The sequence below is a fragment of the Carcharhinus amblyrhynchos genome, chromosome 7, assembly GCF_965287045.1.
Source record: "Carcharhinus amblyrhynchos chromosome 7, sCarAmb.v2.hapA, whole genome shotgun sequence".
NCBI lineage: Eukaryota > Metazoa > Chordata > Chondrichthyes > Carcharhiniformes > Carcharhinidae > Carcharhinus > Carcharhinus amblyrhynchos.
Genome location: NC_137330.1, coordinates 123,654,423 through 123,675,119, shown reverse-complemented (window position 1 = coordinate 123,675,119; position 20,697 = coordinate 123,654,423). Strand labels below are relative to the sequence as shown.

Here is a 20,697-nt window from a genome sequence, read left to right as displayed (position 1 = left end):
CTAATAATAACAAGTGACTTCCTTACCTCACCAGACAAAAATAAAGATACTTTACCTTTTGTAATTTCTTGCACATTGATCCATTTTAGTCATAAACATAAGAGAACCTACTGACTTTATTCGCTGGAAAATTATATTTTGGAGTAGGTCCGTGCAACATTAAAAAATAAAGCAGAAGCACTGTAATTTCTAACTTACAACCTTCACGTCGGATACAATTCTCCGGCTGTTCACATTATTGCCAGTGAGAATGGAGAATTTGGTGCTCAGTCAAACCTCCATTCATTACAGCAGGACCAGAGAATCCTGAGATTGGAGAATCTGACCTGATCTTTTTGGTGACAAAAATAGCATGTTGACCTCCTTTAAATCAAAAGTACCTTCCACACTGCCCCACTTAGTACTAAGGGACTACTTGTTTTTCCCTCTGCCTCATTTTTCTCACTATGATGGGATTTCTTATCTCTCCAGTTTTTCTGTGAGTTCTCAAAGGCCTCTTATTAACCTGCTTGTGAGGCAACTAGTAGTCGTCTGTCTTTGTTGCAGCTTCCCCCGGTTTATCTTAGAAATGTTATACGATTCTAGGTGGGATCTCATCAAGAAGAACACTATTTTTCTTCCGTTCGAATCAGCTCACTAGGTTTTCAAACTCCTTTCAACCTTCATCGACCGTTATATCAAACACCCTTTCCTTCTTTATCACAAATTCCAAACTCCACAAATATCTAATTTGTTTCTTCTTTAAGTTTCTGCTCGTATTAATCAGATACATTGAGAACAGCAATTTGCATCGTGTCATTGCCACCAGACTACTCAAGTGAAAGAGATGAGTACTTGGTGACTAGTGGAGTGCCCCAGGGATCGGTGCTGGGGCCTCAGCTATTTACCATTTATATAAATGATCTGGAGGAGGGAGCCGAGTGTAAGGTGTCGAAATTTGCTGATGACACAAAGATAAGTGGAACAGCAACTTGTGCGGAGGGTGTAGAAAGTCTGCAGAGGGATCTAGATAGGCTGAGCGAGTGGGTGAGGACCTGGCAGATGGAATACAATGTTGGCAAGTGTGAGGTTATCCACTTTGGTAGGAATAATAGTAGGAAGGATTACTACTTACAGGGCGAAAAGCTGCAGCGTGCGACGGTGCAGAGGGACCTGGGGGTCCTTGTGCATGAGTCGCAAAAACCCAGCCTACAGGTGCAGCATGTGGTCAGGAAGGCTAATGGGATGCTGGCCTTCATAGCGAGGGGGATTGAATATAAAAGTAGGGAGGTCTTGCTGCAACTGTACAGGGCACTGGTGAGGCCGCAGCTGGAGTACTGTGTGCAGTTTTGGTCGCCGCACTTGCGCAAGGATATTTTGGCCTCGGAGGGAGTGCAGAGGAGGTTCACTAGGCTGATACCGGAGTTGAGGGGGTTGAGCTATGAGGAGAGGCTGAATAGACTGAGCTTGTACTCGTTAGAGTTTAGAAGGATGAGGGGGGATCTTATTGAGACGTATAAGATGATGAAGGGGATGGATAGGGCAGGACTAGAGGGCACAGCCTCAAGATAAGGGGGGCTGCAGTTTAGAACAGAGTTGAGGAGGAACTTCTTCACTCAAAGGGTGGTGAATCTCTGGAATTCTCTGCCCGTTGAAGTGGTGGAGGCTGCCTCGCTAAATATTTTTAAGACACGGGTGGATAGGTTTTTGGTAGGCAAGGGGATTAAGGGTTATGGGGAGAGGGCAGGAAAGTGGAACTGAGCTACTTCAGATCAGCCATGATCTTATTGAATGGCAGGGCAGGCTCGAAGGGCTAGATGGCCTACTCCTGCTCCTATTTCTTATGTTCTTATGAGTACACCTTTTCCTACAAATGCATTTTGCAGTAAAATAGTCCAATTATCTTACAGCCACTTCAACTTTGGCAATTTTCTCAGATAACAAAATACATTTCATTCCTTCGTCACTGAAAACGGGCACTTAAGTGAATATTAAAATAAAGGCAAAGTATTGCATATCTGAAACTAAAAAGAAAATGCTGAAAAGACTCAAGTCTGGCAGCACTTGTGAAGAGGAAACAGGGTTAACAAACTGAATTCACTGGCTATTCACACCCTACCACCACTGCCTGCAAGAATGGAGAATTTGCTGCTCAGCCAAATCTCCATTCACTGCTGCGGGACCGGAGAATCCTAGTTGCAGACGAGGTCGGAAAGTCTGGCCCAACTCTTCAAGTCTAATATGACTTTTCTTTGGAACTTTTCTCTCAATATTTATCCTGAGCCATCTTCAAGTCTTATATAGCAACTTCTTAGCCTGCTGTGAGCAACCAAAGGTTGGTACGTACAGTTACAGATATACATGCAGCCAAAGCTGAAACAGCATGTCTCTTTTGTCAGCAATACTCAATGTCACATCATCAGTTTTTCTATCCAGCATAGTGATGCCCCAGTATTGATTGAATGCAATTTCTAAAGCTAACTGAAATCTCAAAGCAAACTCAATAACCTTTAAATGGTTAAAATATCATTAGCAGAAGAAAATGCACCGCTGAAAACTATTCACACATTATACTACTTATATCAGTCTCGAGATTAGATTGCTATCTTGTCTTTTTAACCTGTGCTTGACCCTCCCTCCACTCACATTGTCTGTACCTTTAAGACATGATTACCTGTAAAGACTCGCATTTCAATCATTATTTTGCAAATTGAGTTTGTGTCTTTATATGCCCAGTTCGTGAACAGAACTCCCACTCACCTGATGAAGGAGCAGCACTCCGAAAGCTATTAGCTTGTGCTATCAAATAAACCTGTTGGACTTTAGCCTGGTGTTGTGAGACTTCTAATCTGTAGAGAGAGATACAACTAAACAGAACCATTCTGACTAAAGGTTGTAGACTTGAATGTTAATTATTTCTCTCCCTAGTTACTGTATTCAACATTTACAGATTTTTGTTTTGAGTTTTGTACGATTTTTCCCTCACTCCTGAATGCAGCTGTTACCAACTGCCCATAGTTGCAGAAGAAAGTGATTAATTCGAGTAAAATTCAAGCAATTACATACATTTGTGTGGTGTCTTTGACATAGTAAATGTCTCTAGTCAAGGTACTTCATGGAAATGAAAATTGATATCTAGATGAAGATGATGATTGAAGGCATGGTTAAAGACTTTGTATGTGAGGAGATGTTTTTATGTAATAAGTGAAAGATTGTAGGACGGAGATTTGAAATCTTGAGCCCAGAGCTAAAGATATGGGCAGCATGGTGGCGCATTGACACGGGCAGCAACTATCTTCCCTTTTATATACTTAAAGAAGCTTTGGAGTCAAGGGATGGGAGGCTGGTTTGTGTGATGGGCAAAGCTTTGACAAAGGGTTGGCTGGACTTGAAATGTCAACTCTTTTCTCTCTTTATCGATGCTGCCAGACCTGCTGAGATTTTCCAGCATTTTCTCTTTTGGTTTCAGATTCCAGCATCTGCAATAATTTACTTTTATCTAGAAACCTGAAGCTCCTGACTATTTCCACTTCATTCCCGTTGATGTAGACAGGCACTACGCTTCCTGAAGTCAATGACTATCTCCTTTGTTTTACTGACATTGAGAGAGAGATTATTGTCATCGCACCATTTCACCAGATTCTCTTTTTCCTGTACTCCATCTCATCATTGTCGAGATCCAACCCACAGTGGTGTCATCAGCAAATTTGAAAATGGAGTTGGAATGGAATTTGACCACGCAGTCATCAGTGTGTAAAAAGTATATTAAGGAGCTGAGGACACAACTAGTCACTGAGGGCGGAGCCAAGTCCAAGGCCACAGAGCTTGGAGATGACTTTTGTTCCAACAATAGTGTTGGAAGTTGAGTCAATAGATAGGAGTCTGATATAAGTGTCCTTGTTGTCCAGGTGTTCCAGGGTTGAGTGTATGGACAGGGAAATGGTGTCTACTGTGTACTTGTTGGGGCGCTAGGTGAACTGTAGTAGATTCAAGCAACATGGGAGATTGGAATTGACCTGTGCCATGACTAACCTTTTGAAGCACTTCATAATGATGGATATCAGAGCCACGGGGCAGTAGTCATTTAGACATGCTTCCTTGCTTTTCTTTGGTGCAGGGATGATGGCTGTCTTCTTGAAGCAGGTAGGACCTCGGATCAGAGTAAGGAGAGGTTAAATTGACCTGCAAATACCCCTGCTACCTGATCCACACAGGATCTGAGTGCTCATCTGGGTACCCCATCAGTCATTTTACATGGGTTAACTTTCAAGAAGGCCGATCTGCGATGGTAACCTTGGATACTGGGCCAACCAAGGCTTTTGGTGTGGATGACGTCCTCTTGCTGACTTGCCTAAAATGAGCATAAAATACAAAGAACTCATGAGGAGGGATGCATTGTTGCCAGCAAATCTATTTGTCTTCACTTTGTAGCCTTTAATGTCGTGTAGAGCTTGCCATAATTGGTGGGTGTAAGTGTTGTTAGTGTGGTACTCTAACTTGGTCTGGTATTGTCTCCTGGCATCTTTGATGGTTCTCTGTAAGTCATATCTGGATTTCTTGAAAATGCCAGGGTTATCCGACTTGAATGTCTCAGACCTGGACTTCAGTAAGCAGTGGATATCCCTCTTCATTCATGATTTCCAGTTGGAAAACACTCAGATTAGCTTCTTTGGCACAGTCTTCTATGAACTTACTATGAAACCTGTTATTGTAGTGACATACACATTTAGATTGGCCACTGAGTTCTGATGGGATAACATTTTCCAGAGGCCTGACACCTGACTTGGGGGCAGCTGTTTCAGGGAAGCCAGCAGACCTCCAACTGCCCATTCACTTGGAAGTCCTTTCTTACACCTGATGTGCTACAACAGCTGTGTGGTGCTCATCACAAAGTGCCCCAGTAGCCAGTTCACCAACATGTCCCACTGGGGTGATTGCTTCTGTACTAGTTGATAGTGGTGGTAAAAGCAGTGCCAACAATTCGACATCCTTCTTGGATCTGTTCTGGGGTCCTTTGAGATATTAAACGTAGGCAAGGACTCCAGATGGAGATCAGGAAGAGAGAACATAAGAACATACATAAGAACATAAGAAATAGGAGCAGGAGTAGGCCACCTAGCCCTTCGAGCCTGCCCCGCCATTCAATAAGATCATGGCTGATCTGTCGCTGCTCAGTTCCACTTTCCCGCTTTCTCCCCATAACCCTTAATCCCCTCTCTTATCAAAAACCCATCAACCCGCGTCTTAAAAATATTTAGCGAGGCAGCCTCCACCACTTCAACGGGCAGAGAATTCCAGAGATTCACCACCCTTTGAGTGAAGAAGTTCCTCCTCAACTCTGTTCAAAACCGCCCCCCTTTTATCTTGAGGCTGTGCCCCCTAGTCCTACTGTCTTTTTTGAGCGGGAAGAGTCTCTCCACCTCTATCCTATCCATCCCATTCATCATCTTATACGTCTCAATGAGATCTCCCCTCATTCTTCTAAACTCTAACGAGTACAAGCCCAGTTTATTCAGCCTCTCCTCATAGCTCAACCCCCTCAACTCCGGTATCAGCCTAGTAAACCTCCTCAGCACTCCCTCCAAGGCCAAAATATCTTTGTGCAGGTGCGGCGCCCAAAACTGCACACAGTACTCCAGCTGCGGCCTCACCAATGCCCTATACAGCTGCAGCAAGACCTCCCTACTTTTATATTCAATCTCCCTTGCTATGAAGGCCAGCATCCCATTCGCCTTCCAGACCACCTGCTGCACCTGCAAGCTGGGTTTTTGCGACTCATGCACAAGGACCCCGAGGTCCCTCTGCACCGTCGCCTGCTGCAGTTTTTCGCCCTGTAAGTAATAGTCCTTCCTACCATTCTTCCTACCAAAGTGGACCACCTCACACTTGCCAACATTAAATTCCATTTGACCACCTCACACTTGCCAACATTAAATTCCATTTGCCATTTCCTGGCCCATTCGCCCAGCCTATCTAGATCCTTCTGCAGACTCTCCACACCCTCCGCACAATTTGCCGTTCCCCCAATCTTGGTGTCATCAGCAAATTTCAACACCCTACACTCGGTTCCCTCCTCCAGATCATCTATATAAATGGTAAAAAGCTGAGGCCCCAGCACCGACCCCTGGGGCACTCCACTAGTCACCATCCGCCAATCCGAATACCACCCGTTGACCCCCACTCTCTGCCTCCTATTTGACAACCAATCCTCTATCCACGCTAACACCCTACCCCCAACTCCATGTCCCTCGACCTTCTGCAATAACCTCTTGTGAGGTACTTTGTCAAACGCCTTCTGAAAATCTAGAAAGACCACATCCACCGGCTCTCCTCTATCCACCGCCCTAGACACATCCTCATAGAATTCCAGTAAATTTGTCAGACACGACTTTAGAGAGAGGACGTGATCAGGTTTTGGGAATATCAAGGGCACAGGAGATGATAGACTCTCTTGAGATAAATCACCTGGATAAAGGTAGAATAGATCTCTCTTTCTTAAGATGTGCTGACATTGCATTCTGCCACAGCTCATTCCAGGACTTCCCCTATGATCTTGGGTGCCCTTTCCTCAAATGGGGTGAGGACATGTAGGTTGGGCACGCCACTTCCTGTTTTCCCATGTGCTGTCCTGTTGGCTGTTGTGTCCTATGGGATTACAAAGGGGATATTGGGAGATGGTGGTTTGATGGATTTGCACAGGGTAGTTTGGGGTGGTGGATGGGTTCATAGCAGTTGGGGTGTTTGGGCACTGGGCCTGTTTTCTGAGAGTTTGAGGTGGGATTGTGGGGGTGGGTACATTAATGGCAGAGATGCTGGTAGTTTGGGTGTCTGAGGATTGCAAGTGTTTAGGGTGAAATGCCAGAGTTTGAGGACAGGATGACACCAGGACAGACAGGTGGGTAGTCACCTTTGCAGCTTGGAGTAATTCATTCATCTTCTTGCAGCACTTAAGACCAGTCCTGCTGGAGCTGACTGTCTGTGTTACTGCATCTTCTATGGTAACACCTAGATCTCCCTGTCCTATAGCATTCTGTAATCTTGCTCCCTTTAAGTAATCCGCATTTAAGTGGACAAGTTCACATTTTCCAACATTTTATTCCATCTGCCAAATTTCCGTCCACTGCTTAACTTATTTGTATCCCTTTGGATATTGTTTGTGTATTCCCCACAATTTGCTTTCCTACCTGTCTTGCATCATCAACAGATCTAGCAACAATATCGTCCCCTCATCCAAGTCACGATAGGCAGCATGGTTTTGTGAAAGGGAGGTCGTGTCTCACAAATTTGATTGACTTCTTTGAGGAAATGATCAAAAAAGTTGACCAGGGCAGGGCAGAGGATATTGTGTACATGGACTTTAATAAAGCCTTCGATAATGTTTCCCATGGCAGGCTGATACAGAAGGTGAAGTCATGTGGGATCAGAGGAGAGCTGGTAAGATGGATACAGAAGTGGCTTGGGCATAGAAAGAAGAGAGTAGCAATGGAAGGATACCTTTCTAACTGGAGGTCTGTGACAAGCAGTGTTACACAAGGATCAGTGCTGGGGCCTCTGTTGTTTGTAATATATATAAATGATTTCGAGGAAAATGTAGGTGGCCTGATTAGTAAATTTGCAGATGATACAAAAATTGGGAAGTAGTGGATAGTGAGCAGAATTGTCAGAGGATGCAGCAGGATGTAAATCAGCTGGAAACCTGGACCAAAAGATGGCAGATGGAATTTAACCCGGGCAGGTGTGAGGTGATGCAATTTGGAAGATCTACTTCAGAAAGAAAATATACAGTAAATGGTACAGCCCTTAGAAAAATTATCATACAGAGGGATCTAGGCATGCAGATCCACAGTTCTCTGAAGGTGGCAACTCAGGTGGACAAAGTGGTCAAAAAGGCGTATGGCATGCTGGCCTTCACAGAATCCCTACAGTGCAGAAAGAGGCCATCTGGCCTATCAAGTTTGCACCGAACACAATCCCACCCAGGCCCTACACATTTACCCACTAATCCCTCTAACCTACACATCTCAGGACACTAAGGGGCAATTTTAGCATGGCCAATCAACCTAACCCTCACATCTTTGGACTGTGGGAGGAAACCAGAGCACCTGGAAGAAAGCCATGCAGACATGAGGAGAATGTGCAAACTCCACGCAGACAGTGACCCAAGCTGGGAATCGAACCCAGGTCCCTGGAGTTGTGAAGCAACAGTGCTAACCACTGTGCTACCATGCCACCCAGCCACTGGTTGGGGCATAGAACATAGGAATTGGAAAATCATGTTAGAACATAAGAACTAGGAGCAGGAGTAGACCATCTGGCTCCTTGGGCCTGCTCTGGCATTCAACAAGATCATGGCTGATCTTTTCATGGATTCAGCTCCACTTACCCGCCTGCTCACCATAACCCTTAATTCCTTTATTGTTCAAGAATTTATCTATACTTGCCTTAAAAACATTCAATGAGGTAGCCTCAACTGCTTCACTAGACAGGAAATTCCACAGATTCACAACTCTTTCTGTGAATAAGTTCCTTCTCAACTCAGCCCTAAATTTGCTCCCCTTTATTTTGAGGCCGCTGATGTTCTTATGTTCTTATGCCAGTGGAAACTTCCCTGCTTCTACCTTATCTATTCCCTTCATAATCTTATATGTTTCTATAAGATCTCCCCACATTCTTTGGAATTCCAATGAGTATAGTCTCAGCCTACTCAGTTTCTCCTCATAAGTCAACCCTCTAAACTCTGGAATCAACTTAGTGAATCTTCCCTCTACCCCCTCCAGTGCCAGTATATCCTTTCTCAAGTAAGGAGACCAAAACTGTACACAGAACTCCATGTGTGGCCTCACCAGCACGTTATACAGCTGTAACATAACCTCATTTTTAAACTCCATCCCTCTAGCAATAAAAGACAAAATTCCATTTACCTTCTTAATTACCTGCTGCACCTGCAAATCAACTCCTTGTGATTCTTGCACAAGGACACTCAGGTCTGTCTGCACAGCAGCATGCTGCAGTTTTTTGCCATTTAAATAATAGTCCATGTTGCAGCTGTATAAGACTTTGGTTAGGCTGCATTTGGAGTATGTGCACAATTCTAGTTGCCACACTACTGGTAGGATGTTGATGCATTAGAAAGGATGCAGAAGAGATTTACCAGGATGGTGTCTGATTTGGAGAATATGGACTATGCAGAAAGGTTGAACGAACTTGGATTTTTTTCATTGAAACGTCAGAGGATGAGGGGGGACCTGCTAGAGATTTACAAGATTATGACAGGCTTGGATAGTGTGGATAGTTAGAGTCTTTTTCCTTGGGTTGAAGGGTCAATTACTCGGAGGCATAGGTTGAGTGTGAGCGAGGGAAAGTTTAAAAGAGATGTAAGGGGCAAGTTTTTCACACAGAGCGTGGTGAATGCCTGGAACACACTGCCAGAGGAGGTGGTGGAAACAGATTCTATGATAACGTTCAAGAGGCATCCGGATAGATACATGAATAGGCAGGAAATAGAGGGATATAGACCATGCAGAGGCAAGAAAATGTTAGATTAAAGAGACATCTGTGTTGGCACAGACTTGGTAGGCTGAAGGGCCGTTCCTGTCCTGTACTCTTCTTTGAGGATAAATTATAAACAGTTGAGGCACTAGCACTGATCCTTGTGGCACTCCACAAGTTACAGTTGCTTAACTTAAAAATAACATTTATCACAACTCTTTTCCTGTTACTTGGCCAATCTTCTATCCTTGTTAATATATTACCCCCAACACCATGAGCTCTTGCATTGTGTAGTAATATTTTATATTGTGCCTTTATCAAATTATTTTTGAATATCCACATGCACTACATCTACTATTCCCCCTTTATTCACCTTGCACGTTACATCCTCAAAGAATTCTAATAAATTTGACTGATGATATTTCTAACTAACAACATGGTGGCACAGTGGTTAGCACTGCTGCCTCACAGCGTCAGGGACCTGGTTTGATTCCTGGCTTGGGTCACTGTCTGGGTGGAGTTTGCACGTTCTCCTTATCTGCGAGGGTTTCCTCCAAGTGCTCCACTTTCCTTCCACATTCTGAAAGAGATGCTGGTTAGGTGCATTGACCTGAACAGGTGCCAGAGTGTGGCGACTAGGGGAATTTCACAGTAACTTCATTGCATTAAACTTCAAGGCTTAATGTAAGCCTTGCTTGTAACTAATAAATAAATAAACTTTAAACTTTAAAACTTTAACCCTGTCTCATTAAACAATATACAGATCTAAGAAAGCTTTATTCCTAGTCTCTTCCATAATGTATTGTCCAAGAAACTATCATGAAAACATTCTACAAATGCCTTGCTAATTTGAATGCCCCAGTCTGTATGAGATTAAAGTCACCCTCAATTACCTAGATTAAAGTCACCCACGTTGTTTTTGTTGCAAGCTCCAATAATTTTGCATGTAATGCTTTGTCTGATGCATTAACCACTGTTAGGGAGCGTGTAAGCTACTTTCACCAATGTTTGCTGACTCTTGCTATTTCTACCAAACTGATTCTACTTCACGATCTTCTGCGGCTAGAACTCTTCTCACTAATGTCCTTATTTCATCTCCTGCTACCAGAGTGGCATGTTGGCACAGTGGTTAGCAGTACTGCCTCAAAGCACCAGGGAGACCTGGATTCAATTCCAGCCTCGGGTGATTTGTCTATCTGGAGCTTGCACGTTGTTCCCGTGTCTGTGTGGGTTTCCTCCAGGTGCCCTGGTTTTCTCCCATATTCCAAAGATGCGTGGGTTAGGTTGATTGGCCATGCTAAGTTGCTCCTTAGTGTCACAGTAAGGGGTTACCCTAACACGAAGGTAAGGCCTGGGTACGATTGTTGTTGCTGTAGGCTTGACAGGCCAAATGGCCTCCTTCTGCACTGTAGAGACTCTGTGGTGCCACCTCTACTGTTTTGCCATTCTCTCTCTCTTTCTGAGCTGTTGCTTATCCTGGATGGACAAGTGCAGCAGATATATACCACTACCTGCAAGACCCCTACTAAGCCACACACCGTCCTGACTTTGAACAGTAACAATACTCCTTCACTGTCGCTGGGTTAAAATCCTGGAACTCCCTTTCTGGCAGCAGTGTGCATACATCCGGTCTACAGCGATTCAAGGAAGCAGCTCAAGGGCAGATAGGAATGGGCAATAAATGCAGTTCTACTCAGTGATGCTCACGTCCCGTAAAAGTGGATTAAAAATAATTCTGACAAAATTGCAGTTAGTCAGTCCAAGCAAGTTGCATTGGAGCAGTTTCACAAAAGTTTACAGATATAAATAAGATCTGATCGTTCTGTGAATTTTATGGACAAAGCTGTTTCTATATAAACTCCAGCTTATTATTTACATGGTTTAATTCTTCAAATGGGAGAAATCATATTAAAATTTCTGTTGCTACAGTGAGAAGTTAAGTAAACTGATGGGATTAAAGACAGACCAGTTCCAGAGGCCTAATGACCTGCATCCTAGAATATTGAAGGAGGTGGCACCAGAGATTCTGGGGCAAATTTTCTTATTCTGCCCACCATGGGAATCAGAGTGGCGAGAAGTCTGTTGACCTCGATGGGAATTTCAGGTTTTGGGGTGAGCTTGGCCGGAAAATCCTGCTGAGCGGATGCACAAATTGTGATATTCCAAAATTCCCTGAATTCTGGAAAGGTATCAGTGAATTGGAAATACGCTATTAAAAAAGGAGAGAGGCAAAAAGTGGGAAGTTAGTTTGACCTCTGTGGTGGGGACGTCATGTCATGGAGGAGAAGATAACTAACATTTGGAAAAACAAAGATCAAATCACTAGTTCAGCACAGTTTTATGATGGGCAAGTCATGCTTGACAAACTTGCTGGAGCTCTTTGAGAACATAACCAGCAAGTGGATAATGGGGAACCTATGGATATGGTATATCTAGACTTCCAGAAGGCATTTGACAAGGTGCAGCATAAAAAGTTGATTTAGAATGTTAGATCCCAGGAGGCTGGGGATAGAGTATTGGCTTGGATATATTGGTGACTGACAGAAAGCACAAGGTTGGGATAAATGGGTCCTTCTCTGGATGGCGAACAGTAAGTAGTGAGGTGCTGCAGGGTTAAGAACATAGGAGCAGGAGTAGGCCATCTAGCCCTTCGATCCTGCCCTGCCATTCAGTAAGATCATGGCTGATCTGAAGTGGACCAGTTCCACTTTCCCGCTTTCTCCCCATAACCCTTAATTCCCCTGTCTATCAGAAATCTATCTACCCATGACTTGAATATATTCAATGAGGTAGCCTCCACCACTTCAACTGGCAGAGAATTCCAGAGATTCTCCACCCTTTGTGTGAAGAAGTTCCTCCTCAACTCCGTTCTAAACTGCCCCCCCCCCCCCCCCCCCCCCGAAATTTTGAGGCTGTGCCCTTTAGTTCTGTTTTCCTTTCTGAGCGGAAAGAATCTCTCTACCTGTACCCTATCTAGTCCCTTCATTATCTTGTAAGTCTCTATAAGATACCCCCTCAGCCCTCTAAACTCCAATGAGTACAGGCCCCGTCTATTTAATCTCTCCTCATAAGCTAACCCCCTTCTCTCCATTATCAGCCTGGTGAACCTTCTCTGTACTCCCTCCAAGGCCAATATATCCAATACTCGAGTTGCGGCCTCACCAGTGCCTTGTACAGTTGCAGCAAGACCTCCCTGCTTTTATATTCTATCCCCCTTGCTATAAAGGTTTTGTTCTGGGACCTAGAGTCACAGAGTCTTATGATCTTATAGAGATATGCAGCACGGAAACATGCCCTTCGGCCCAATGTGTCCACGCCGACCAGATTTCCTGAACTTAACTATGTGCCTACATTTGACCCATAGCCCGCTAAACCTTTCCCATCTATGTACCTATCCAAATGTCTTTCAAATGTTGTAATTGTACCTATCTCTACCACCACCTCTGGCAGCTCATTCCATTCACACACCACCCTTGTGTGAAAAAGTTGCCCGTCAGGTCCCTTTTAAATCTTTCCCCTCTCATCTTAAACCTATTAAGAACATAAAAACATAAGAAATAGGAGCAGGAGTAGGCCATCTAGCCCCTCAAGCCATTCAATAAGATTATGGCTGATCTGAAGTGGATCAGTTCCACTTTCCCGCTTTCTCCCCATAACCCTTAATTCCCTTGTCTATCAAAAACCTATCTACCTGTGACTTAAATATATTTAGTGAGGTAGCCTCCACCACTTCAATGGGCAGAGAATTCCAGAGATTCACCACCCTTTGAGTGAAGAGGTTCCTCCTCAACTCTGATCTAAACTGCTGCCCCCCTTATCTTGAGGCTGTGTCCTCTAGTCCTGCTATCCTTTCTAAGCTGGAAGAATCTCTCTACCTCTACCCTATCCATCCCCTTCATTATCTTATACGTCTCTATAAGATCCCCCCCTCATCCTTCCAAACTCCAATGAGTACAGACCCAGTCTATTTAATTTCTCTTCATAGTCCAATCCCCTCATCTCCAGTGTCAGCCTAGTGAATCTCCTCTGCACTCCCTCCAAGGCCAAAATATCCTTGCGCAAGTGCGGCGACCAAAACTGCACACAGTACTTCAACTGTACAGTTGCAGCAAGACCTCCCTGCTTTTATATTCTATCCCCCTCGCTATAAAGGCCAACATTCCATTTGCCTTCTTGATCACCTGCTGCACCTGCAGACTGGGTTTTTGCGACTCATGCACAAGGACCCCCAGGTCCCTCTGCACCGTAGCATGCTGCAGTTTTTCACCTTTTAAATAATAATCCCTCCTACTATTATTTCTGCCAAAGTGGATAACCTCACACTAACATTGTACTCCATCTGCCAGGTCCTCGCCCACTCGCTTAGCCTATCCAGATCCCTGTGCATACTTTCCACACCCTCCACACAATTTGCTTTTCCATTCACCTTCATGTCATCAGCAAATTTCATCACCCTACACTCAGCCCCCTCCTCCAGATCATCTATATAAATGGTAAATAGTTGAGGCCCCAGCACCGATCCCTGCGGCACTCCACTAGTCACCAACTGCCAACCAGAATAGCACCCCAACTCTCTGCTTCCTATTAGACAGCCAATCCTCTATCCATGCTAACACCCTACCCGCAACTCAGTGCACTCTAACCTTCTGAGTTTTGGACTCCCTTATCCTGGGGAAAAGACCTTGGCAATTCACCTTATTGATGTCCCTCATGATTTTATAAACATCTATAAGACCATCTCTCATCCTCCTACACTCCAGGGAAATAAGTCCCAACCTATCCAGCCTCTCTTTATAATTTTTTTAATTCATTCGTGGGACATGGGCATCACTAGCTGACAGTATTTATTGCCCTTCCCTAGTGCATCATTGCAGAGGCATCTGGATGTCCTTGTGCATGAATCGCAGGAAGTGGGCATGCAAGTGCAGCATGTAGAACAAAGAACAAAGAAAATTACAGCACAGGAACAGGCCTTCAGCTCTCCAAGCCTGCATCGACCATGCTGCCCAACTTAACTAAAACTTCCTACCCTTCCGGGGACCATATCCCTCTATTCCCATCCTATTCATGTATTTGTCAAGGTGCCCCTTAAAAGTCACTACCGTATCTGCTTCCACTACCTCCCCCAGCAACGAGTTCCAGGCGCCCACTACTCTGTGTACATCTGCCTTGTATATAATAAAAAAGGCAGCAAAAACAGAAAATGCTGGAAAATCTCAGCAGGTCTGACAGCACCTGTGGGGAGAGAATTGAGCCACCGTTTTGAGTCAAGATGACCTTTGTCAGAGTTGAGATTTTCCAGCTGTTTTTATTTCAAATCCAGCATCCGCAGTATTTTGCTTTTATAAGAAAGGCAAATGGAATCTTTGTATTTATTGCAAAATGACTGGATTTTAAAGTCTTAAAATTGACCCAATTGTCTTAAGCGTTTGTGAGACCACACCTGGAATATTGGGTCCAGTTTTGATCTCCTTATTTGAGGAAGGATGTGGTGTCACTGGAGGCAATTCAAAGAAGGTTCAGCAAATTGAATCCAGGAATGAAAGGACTGTTGTAGGAGGAGCGGTTGAATAGTTTGGGCCAGTACTAGCTGGAATTCAGAAGAATGAGGGGGGATCTGATTAAAGTATATAAAATGCTAAAGGGGAGTGATAAGGTGGATGTTGAACACATGTCCTCCTTTTGGGACACTCTAGAATAAGAAATCATAGATATAGGGCGGAATTTTCCCATATTGCCCGCCACAGAAATTGTAGCAGGCAGGACATGTTCCATGCAAAGGTCTGTTAACCTTGGGTAAGATTTTCTGGCTTTGGGGTGAGTGCAGCTGGAAAATCACACCCATAGAGTGAGAGCAGATAGGTTCAAAACTGAGATGAGGAGAAACTACTTCTCTCCAGAGAAGGTTTTAGAACATAGAACATTACAGCACAGTACAGGCCCTTCAGCCCTTGATGTTGCGCTGACCAGTGGAACCAATCTAATGACCCTCTAACCTAAACTATTCCAATGTTATCCATATGCCTATCCACTGACCATTTGAATGCTCTTAAAGTTGGCGAGTCCACAACTGCTGCAGGCAGGGCATTCCACGCCCTTACTACCCTCTGAGTAAAGAACCTACCTCTGACATCCGTCCTACAATTACCACCCCTTAATTTGAAGCTATGTCCCCTTGTGTTAGCCATCACCATCCGAGGTAAAAGGCTCTCACTGTCCACCCTATCTAACCCTCTGATCATCTTGTATGCCTCAATTAGGTCACCTCTCAACCACCTTCTTTCTAACAAAAACAACCTCAAGTCCCTCAGCCTTTCCTCATAAGACCTTCCCACCATACCAGGCAATATCCTGGTAAATCTCCTCTGCACCCTTTCCAATGCCTCCACATCTTTCTTATAATGCGGCAACCAGAACTGTACACAATACTCCAAGTGCGGCCTCACCAGAGTTTTGTACAGTTACAACATGACCTCACGGCTCCGAAATTCAATCCCTCTACCAATAAAAGCTAACACACCGTATGCCTTCTTAACAACCTTATCAACCTGGGTGCCAACTTTCAGGGATCTATGCACATGTACACCAAATCTTTGAATCTGTGGAACTCATGTGAGAAACGGTCTGATACTCACTTTTATGATTCCCCCCCCTTGAATCAAAGACACGGATGAGTTCAGCTAACTGTCGGTTTATTCGATCTTGCAAGAAAGGGTGCCGTCCCGTGGGTACACACACCTTGCTTTACACAATCATAGTTTATATACATTTTTCTAGATAACAATAGGACAGCCCTTCTTTCTTCATTGGTTACCACTTCCTAATCCCTTTACCGAGTGAGCTCCTCCCTTGTTGACATCCCATTAACTCTAATCCAATCACCCCCTTTAAGGCTTAAATCGTTTTACCTCTCATCAATTCAGCTAACTCTTTTTCATTGTCCTGTAAATTGCTAACACATTTATTTTATATGGTGTAAATTAGTTTGTTTTCCTATCTCTTTTAAGCTATGCTGAAGACCCCGGGCGCCTGCCAGTCTCATGTTTTTTTTTCTTCTTTTTCTATGTGTTTCATCATCTGCTGGTCTTAGCGTTTAACCCCTTAGGTTACAATAACGGTTCTGTCATGGTTTCCGCCCCAGATGGCTTGACTCAAAAATTACACTACCATCCCTTACACTCATGTGCCAGACTGCAGTAGGTGCAGAATCAATCAACAGATTCAAGAAAGACATAGATATGTTTCTGATGAAAAGTGGGATAAAGGGCTATGGGGAGATGGCAGGAAAGTGGAGTTGAGACCAGGATGAGATTAGCCATGATCATGCTAAATGGTGGAGTAGGCTGGAAGGGCTGAATTGTCTATTCCCGCTTCTGATTCCTATATCCCAGTATAGGTGACATCACTTTGGACAGAATCTTCTGGCTATTTATGTTGGTGGGATTTTCTGGCCCCACTGCAGTGAACGGAGATTTGGCTGAGTGCCAAATTCTCTGTCCTCACTTGCAGTGGCAGCAGGGTGTGAATGGCTGGTAAGATCACGCCCTTTGACTTTAAATTTTTTCTCAATTTGACCTCCAATGTGAGGATCTCTAACTCTTGGACTACGGCATTTAAAAACTTCTGACTATTTTCTATGCAGGTGGTGATAAACTGTGCCATTCCGAAGGGGCTGAAATACAACCAGGCTACACAGACCTTTCATCAGTGGCGAGATGCCAGGCAGGTCTATGGTCTGAACTTTGGCAGTAAAGAAGATGCCAATGTGTTTGCAAGTGCCATGATGCATGCCTTGGAAGTGCTAAATTCCCAGGACTCAGGTACATGTTCCAAATATTGATTGAAGTAATTGCAGTTTCAAACATTTTTTCAGGATTGACTTAATTCCACTCTGGTTTGATCGGCTCTGAGATGACTGATAAATCAGATGTGCTATCAGCAGACTGTAGACAAGCTACTCCTGAAAGAGAAACAAAGAATTGCTGCAAACACTCAAGCCGGTCCAGCAGCAAATATGGTGAGACAAACGGGATTAATGTCTCAGCTCAATAACCTTTCTTTATCAATATTGAACATTAACTCTGTTTCTCTAGTCACAGATGATACCTGCTTTTTAGTTCTGTCTCCACTTTTATTTCATATTTTTAGAATCCAACATATTTTACCTTTGTGTTAGTGTTCACTTTGGAAAGACCTGGCACAAATATTTTGAAAATATCCCCGAGTACTAAATTCCTGAACGAGCAGAAATGATTTGTATTTGTCATTATCAGTTCCTCTGAGTGTCTTAAAAGTTTTGATAAAATTACTCCTTCATCTTCTAAACCTAGAGAATAAAACCTTGGTTTTTGTTATAATTAGGTTGCAGTTCAACATGCCTCATAATTGAACTGTCAGAATTGAGTATTCTTCCGAGAAACCTATGCTGCACTCTCTCTAAGGCCAATATATTGTTCATAAGGTAGCGCTTTGAACAGAACACAGTACTGCAGCTGTGGTCAAAACAGGACTTTGTATTTCAGAATTATGATTTACTCCCTTATGTCCTAGTCATCCAGTTATAAATAAATACCTGTGTTCCATTAGCCTTTTGATTATTTTCTATACTTTTCCACGATACTTTAATGATGTGTACCTGGACCATTGCTGCTTCTAGATTTTCACCATGACCAAAGTTGCTCTTGTAATCAATTAAAAGCACAAAGCCACTTAATAACCAAACCATCATGGAGGCCTTACGTACTTCATTAGCATCTTCTGCTGCTGCAATGGCAATGGTTAATTTCACCCAAAGGAGCTGCTCCTTTAGGACTTCCAAGGCTCCTTAATGCTCAATTAAGTTGGTGTTAGTTATGCAGTAAAGCCTTATCCCTTGGAAGTTGATACATGGAGGTATCATGGGGCCACCATGGTGGCATAGTAGTTAGCACTGCTGCCCCATAGCACCAGAGACCTTGGTTTGATTTCTGGCTTGGTTTACTGCCTGCATGTTCTTCCTGTATCAGCATGCGTTTTCTCCAGGTGCTCCATTTTTCTCCCACAGTCCGAAAGATATGCTGGTTGGGTGCTTTTCTGAATGGAGGGCTGTGACAAGTAGCGTTCCTCGGAGATCAGTGCTGGGACCTTTGCTATTTGTAATATATAAAAATGATTTGGAGGAAAATGTAACTCGTTTGATTAGTACGTTTGCAGACAACACAAAGGTTGGAAAATTTGCGGATAGTGATGAGGACCATCAGAGGATACAGCAGAATATAGATCGGTTGGAGACTTGGGCAGACAGATGACAGATGGAGTTTAATCCGGACAAATGTGAGGTAATGCATTTTGGAAGATCAAATACAGATAGGAAATATACAGTAAATGGCAGAATCCTTACAAGTATTGATAAGCAAAGGGATCTGGATGTACAGGTACACAGGTCACTGGAAGTGGCAATGCAGGTGGAGAAATTAGTAAAGAAGGCGTACGGCATGCTTGCCTTCATTGGCCAGGGTATTGAGTTTAAAAATTGGCAAGTCATGTTGCAGCTTTACAGAACCTTAGTTAGGCCGCACTTGGAATACAGTGTTCAATTCTGGTCGCCACGCTTCCAAAAGGATGTGGAGGCTTTGGAGAGGATACAGAAAAGATTTACCAGGATGTATCCTGGTATGGAGGGCATTAGCTATGAGGAGAGGTTGGAGAAACTTGGTTTGTTCTCATTGGAACGACGGAGGTTGAGCAGTGACATGATAGAAGTCTACATGATTATGAGAGGCATGGACAGAGTAGATAGTCAGAAGCTTTTTCCCAATGTGATAGAGTCAATTACTAGGGGGCGCAGGTTTAAGGTGTGAGGGGCAAGGTTTAAAGGAGATGTACGAGGCAGATTTTTTTACACAGAGCATAGTGGGTGCCTGGAACTTGTTGCTGAGGGAGGTAATGGAAGCGGATACAGTAGTGACTTTTAAGAGGCGTCCTGACAAGTACATGAATTGGATGGGAATAGAGAGATATAGTCCCGAGAAGCTAGAGGGTTTTAGTTAAGTCAGGCAGCACGGTCGGTGCAGGCTTGGAGGGCCGAAGGGCCTGTTCCTGTGCTGTAATTTTCTTTGTCCTTTGTTCTTTGAAAGCGGTCAATCTGGTTGTAAATTATTCAAATAACATAACATTTATTAAACTTTAAAATACACAACTGCAATAATAGAACTTAAATCAAATTATTTGAAGCATGGGATGTGTCTAGGGCGGTGGATAGAGGAGAGCCGGTGGATGTGGTCTTTCTAGATTTTCAGAAGGCGTTTGACAAAGTACCTCACAAGAGGTTATTGCAGAAGGTCGAGGGACATGGAGTTGGGGGTAGGGTGTTAGCGTGGATAGAGGATTGGTTGTCAAATAGGAGGCAGAGAGTGGGGGTCAACGGGTGCTATTCAGATTGGCGGATGGTGACTAGTGGAGTGCCCCAGGGGTCGGTGCTGGGGCCTCAGCTTTTTACCATTTATATAGATGATCTGGAGGAGGGAACCGAGTGTAGGGTGTCGAAATTTGCTGATGACACCAAGATTGGGGGAACGGCAAATTGTGCGGAGGGTGTGGAGAGTCTGCAGAAGGATCTAGATAGGCTGGGCGAATGGGCCAGGAAATGGCAAATGGAATTTAATGTTGGCAAGTGTGAGGTTGTCCACTTTGGTAGGAAGAATGGTAGGAAGGACTGTTACTTACGGGGCGAAAAACTGCAGCAGGCGGCGGTGCAGAGGGACCTCGGGGTCCTTGTGCATGAGTCGCAAAAACCCAGCTTGCAGGTGCAGCAGGTGGTCAGGAAGGCAAATGGGATGCTGGCCTTCATAGCGAGGGGGATTGAATATAAAAGTAGGGAGGTCTTGCTGCAGCTGTATAGGGCATTGGTGAGGCCGCAGCTGGAGTACTGTGTGCAGTTTTGGGCGCCGCACCTGCGCAGAGATGTTTTGGCCTTGGAGGGAGTGCAGAGGAGGTTTACTAGGCTGATACCAGAGTTGAGGGGATTGAGCTATGAGGAGAGGCTGAATAAACTAGGCTTGTACTCGTTAGAGTTTAGAAGAACGAGGGGAGATCTCATTGAGACGTATAAGATGATGAATGGGATGGATAGGATAGAGGTGGAGAGACTCTTCCCGCTCAAAAAAGACAGTAGGACTAGGGGGCACAGCCTCAAGATAAAAGGGGGGCGGTTTAGAACGGAGTTGAGGAGGAACTTCTTCACTCAAAGGG

At 44.1% G+C, this 20,697-nt stretch overlaps 1 protein-coding gene across 3 annotated transcripts in view; it reads left to right on the top strand.

Moving 5' to 3' along the window:
* enah (ENAH actin regulator) overlaps nucleotides 1–20,697 on the top strand; it is a 561,715-nt gene that overhangs the window by 240,180 nt on the left and 300,838 nt on the right. For all 3 annotated transcript variants that reach the window (XM_080193082.1, XM_080193083.1, XM_080193085.1), the window contains exon 3: nucleotides 17,111–17,288. In XM_080193082.1, the coding sequence (XP_080049208.1) occupies nucleotides 17,111–17,288 (178 nt within the window). The remainder of the gene's footprint in view (nucleotides 1–17,110; nucleotides 17,289–20,697) is intronic.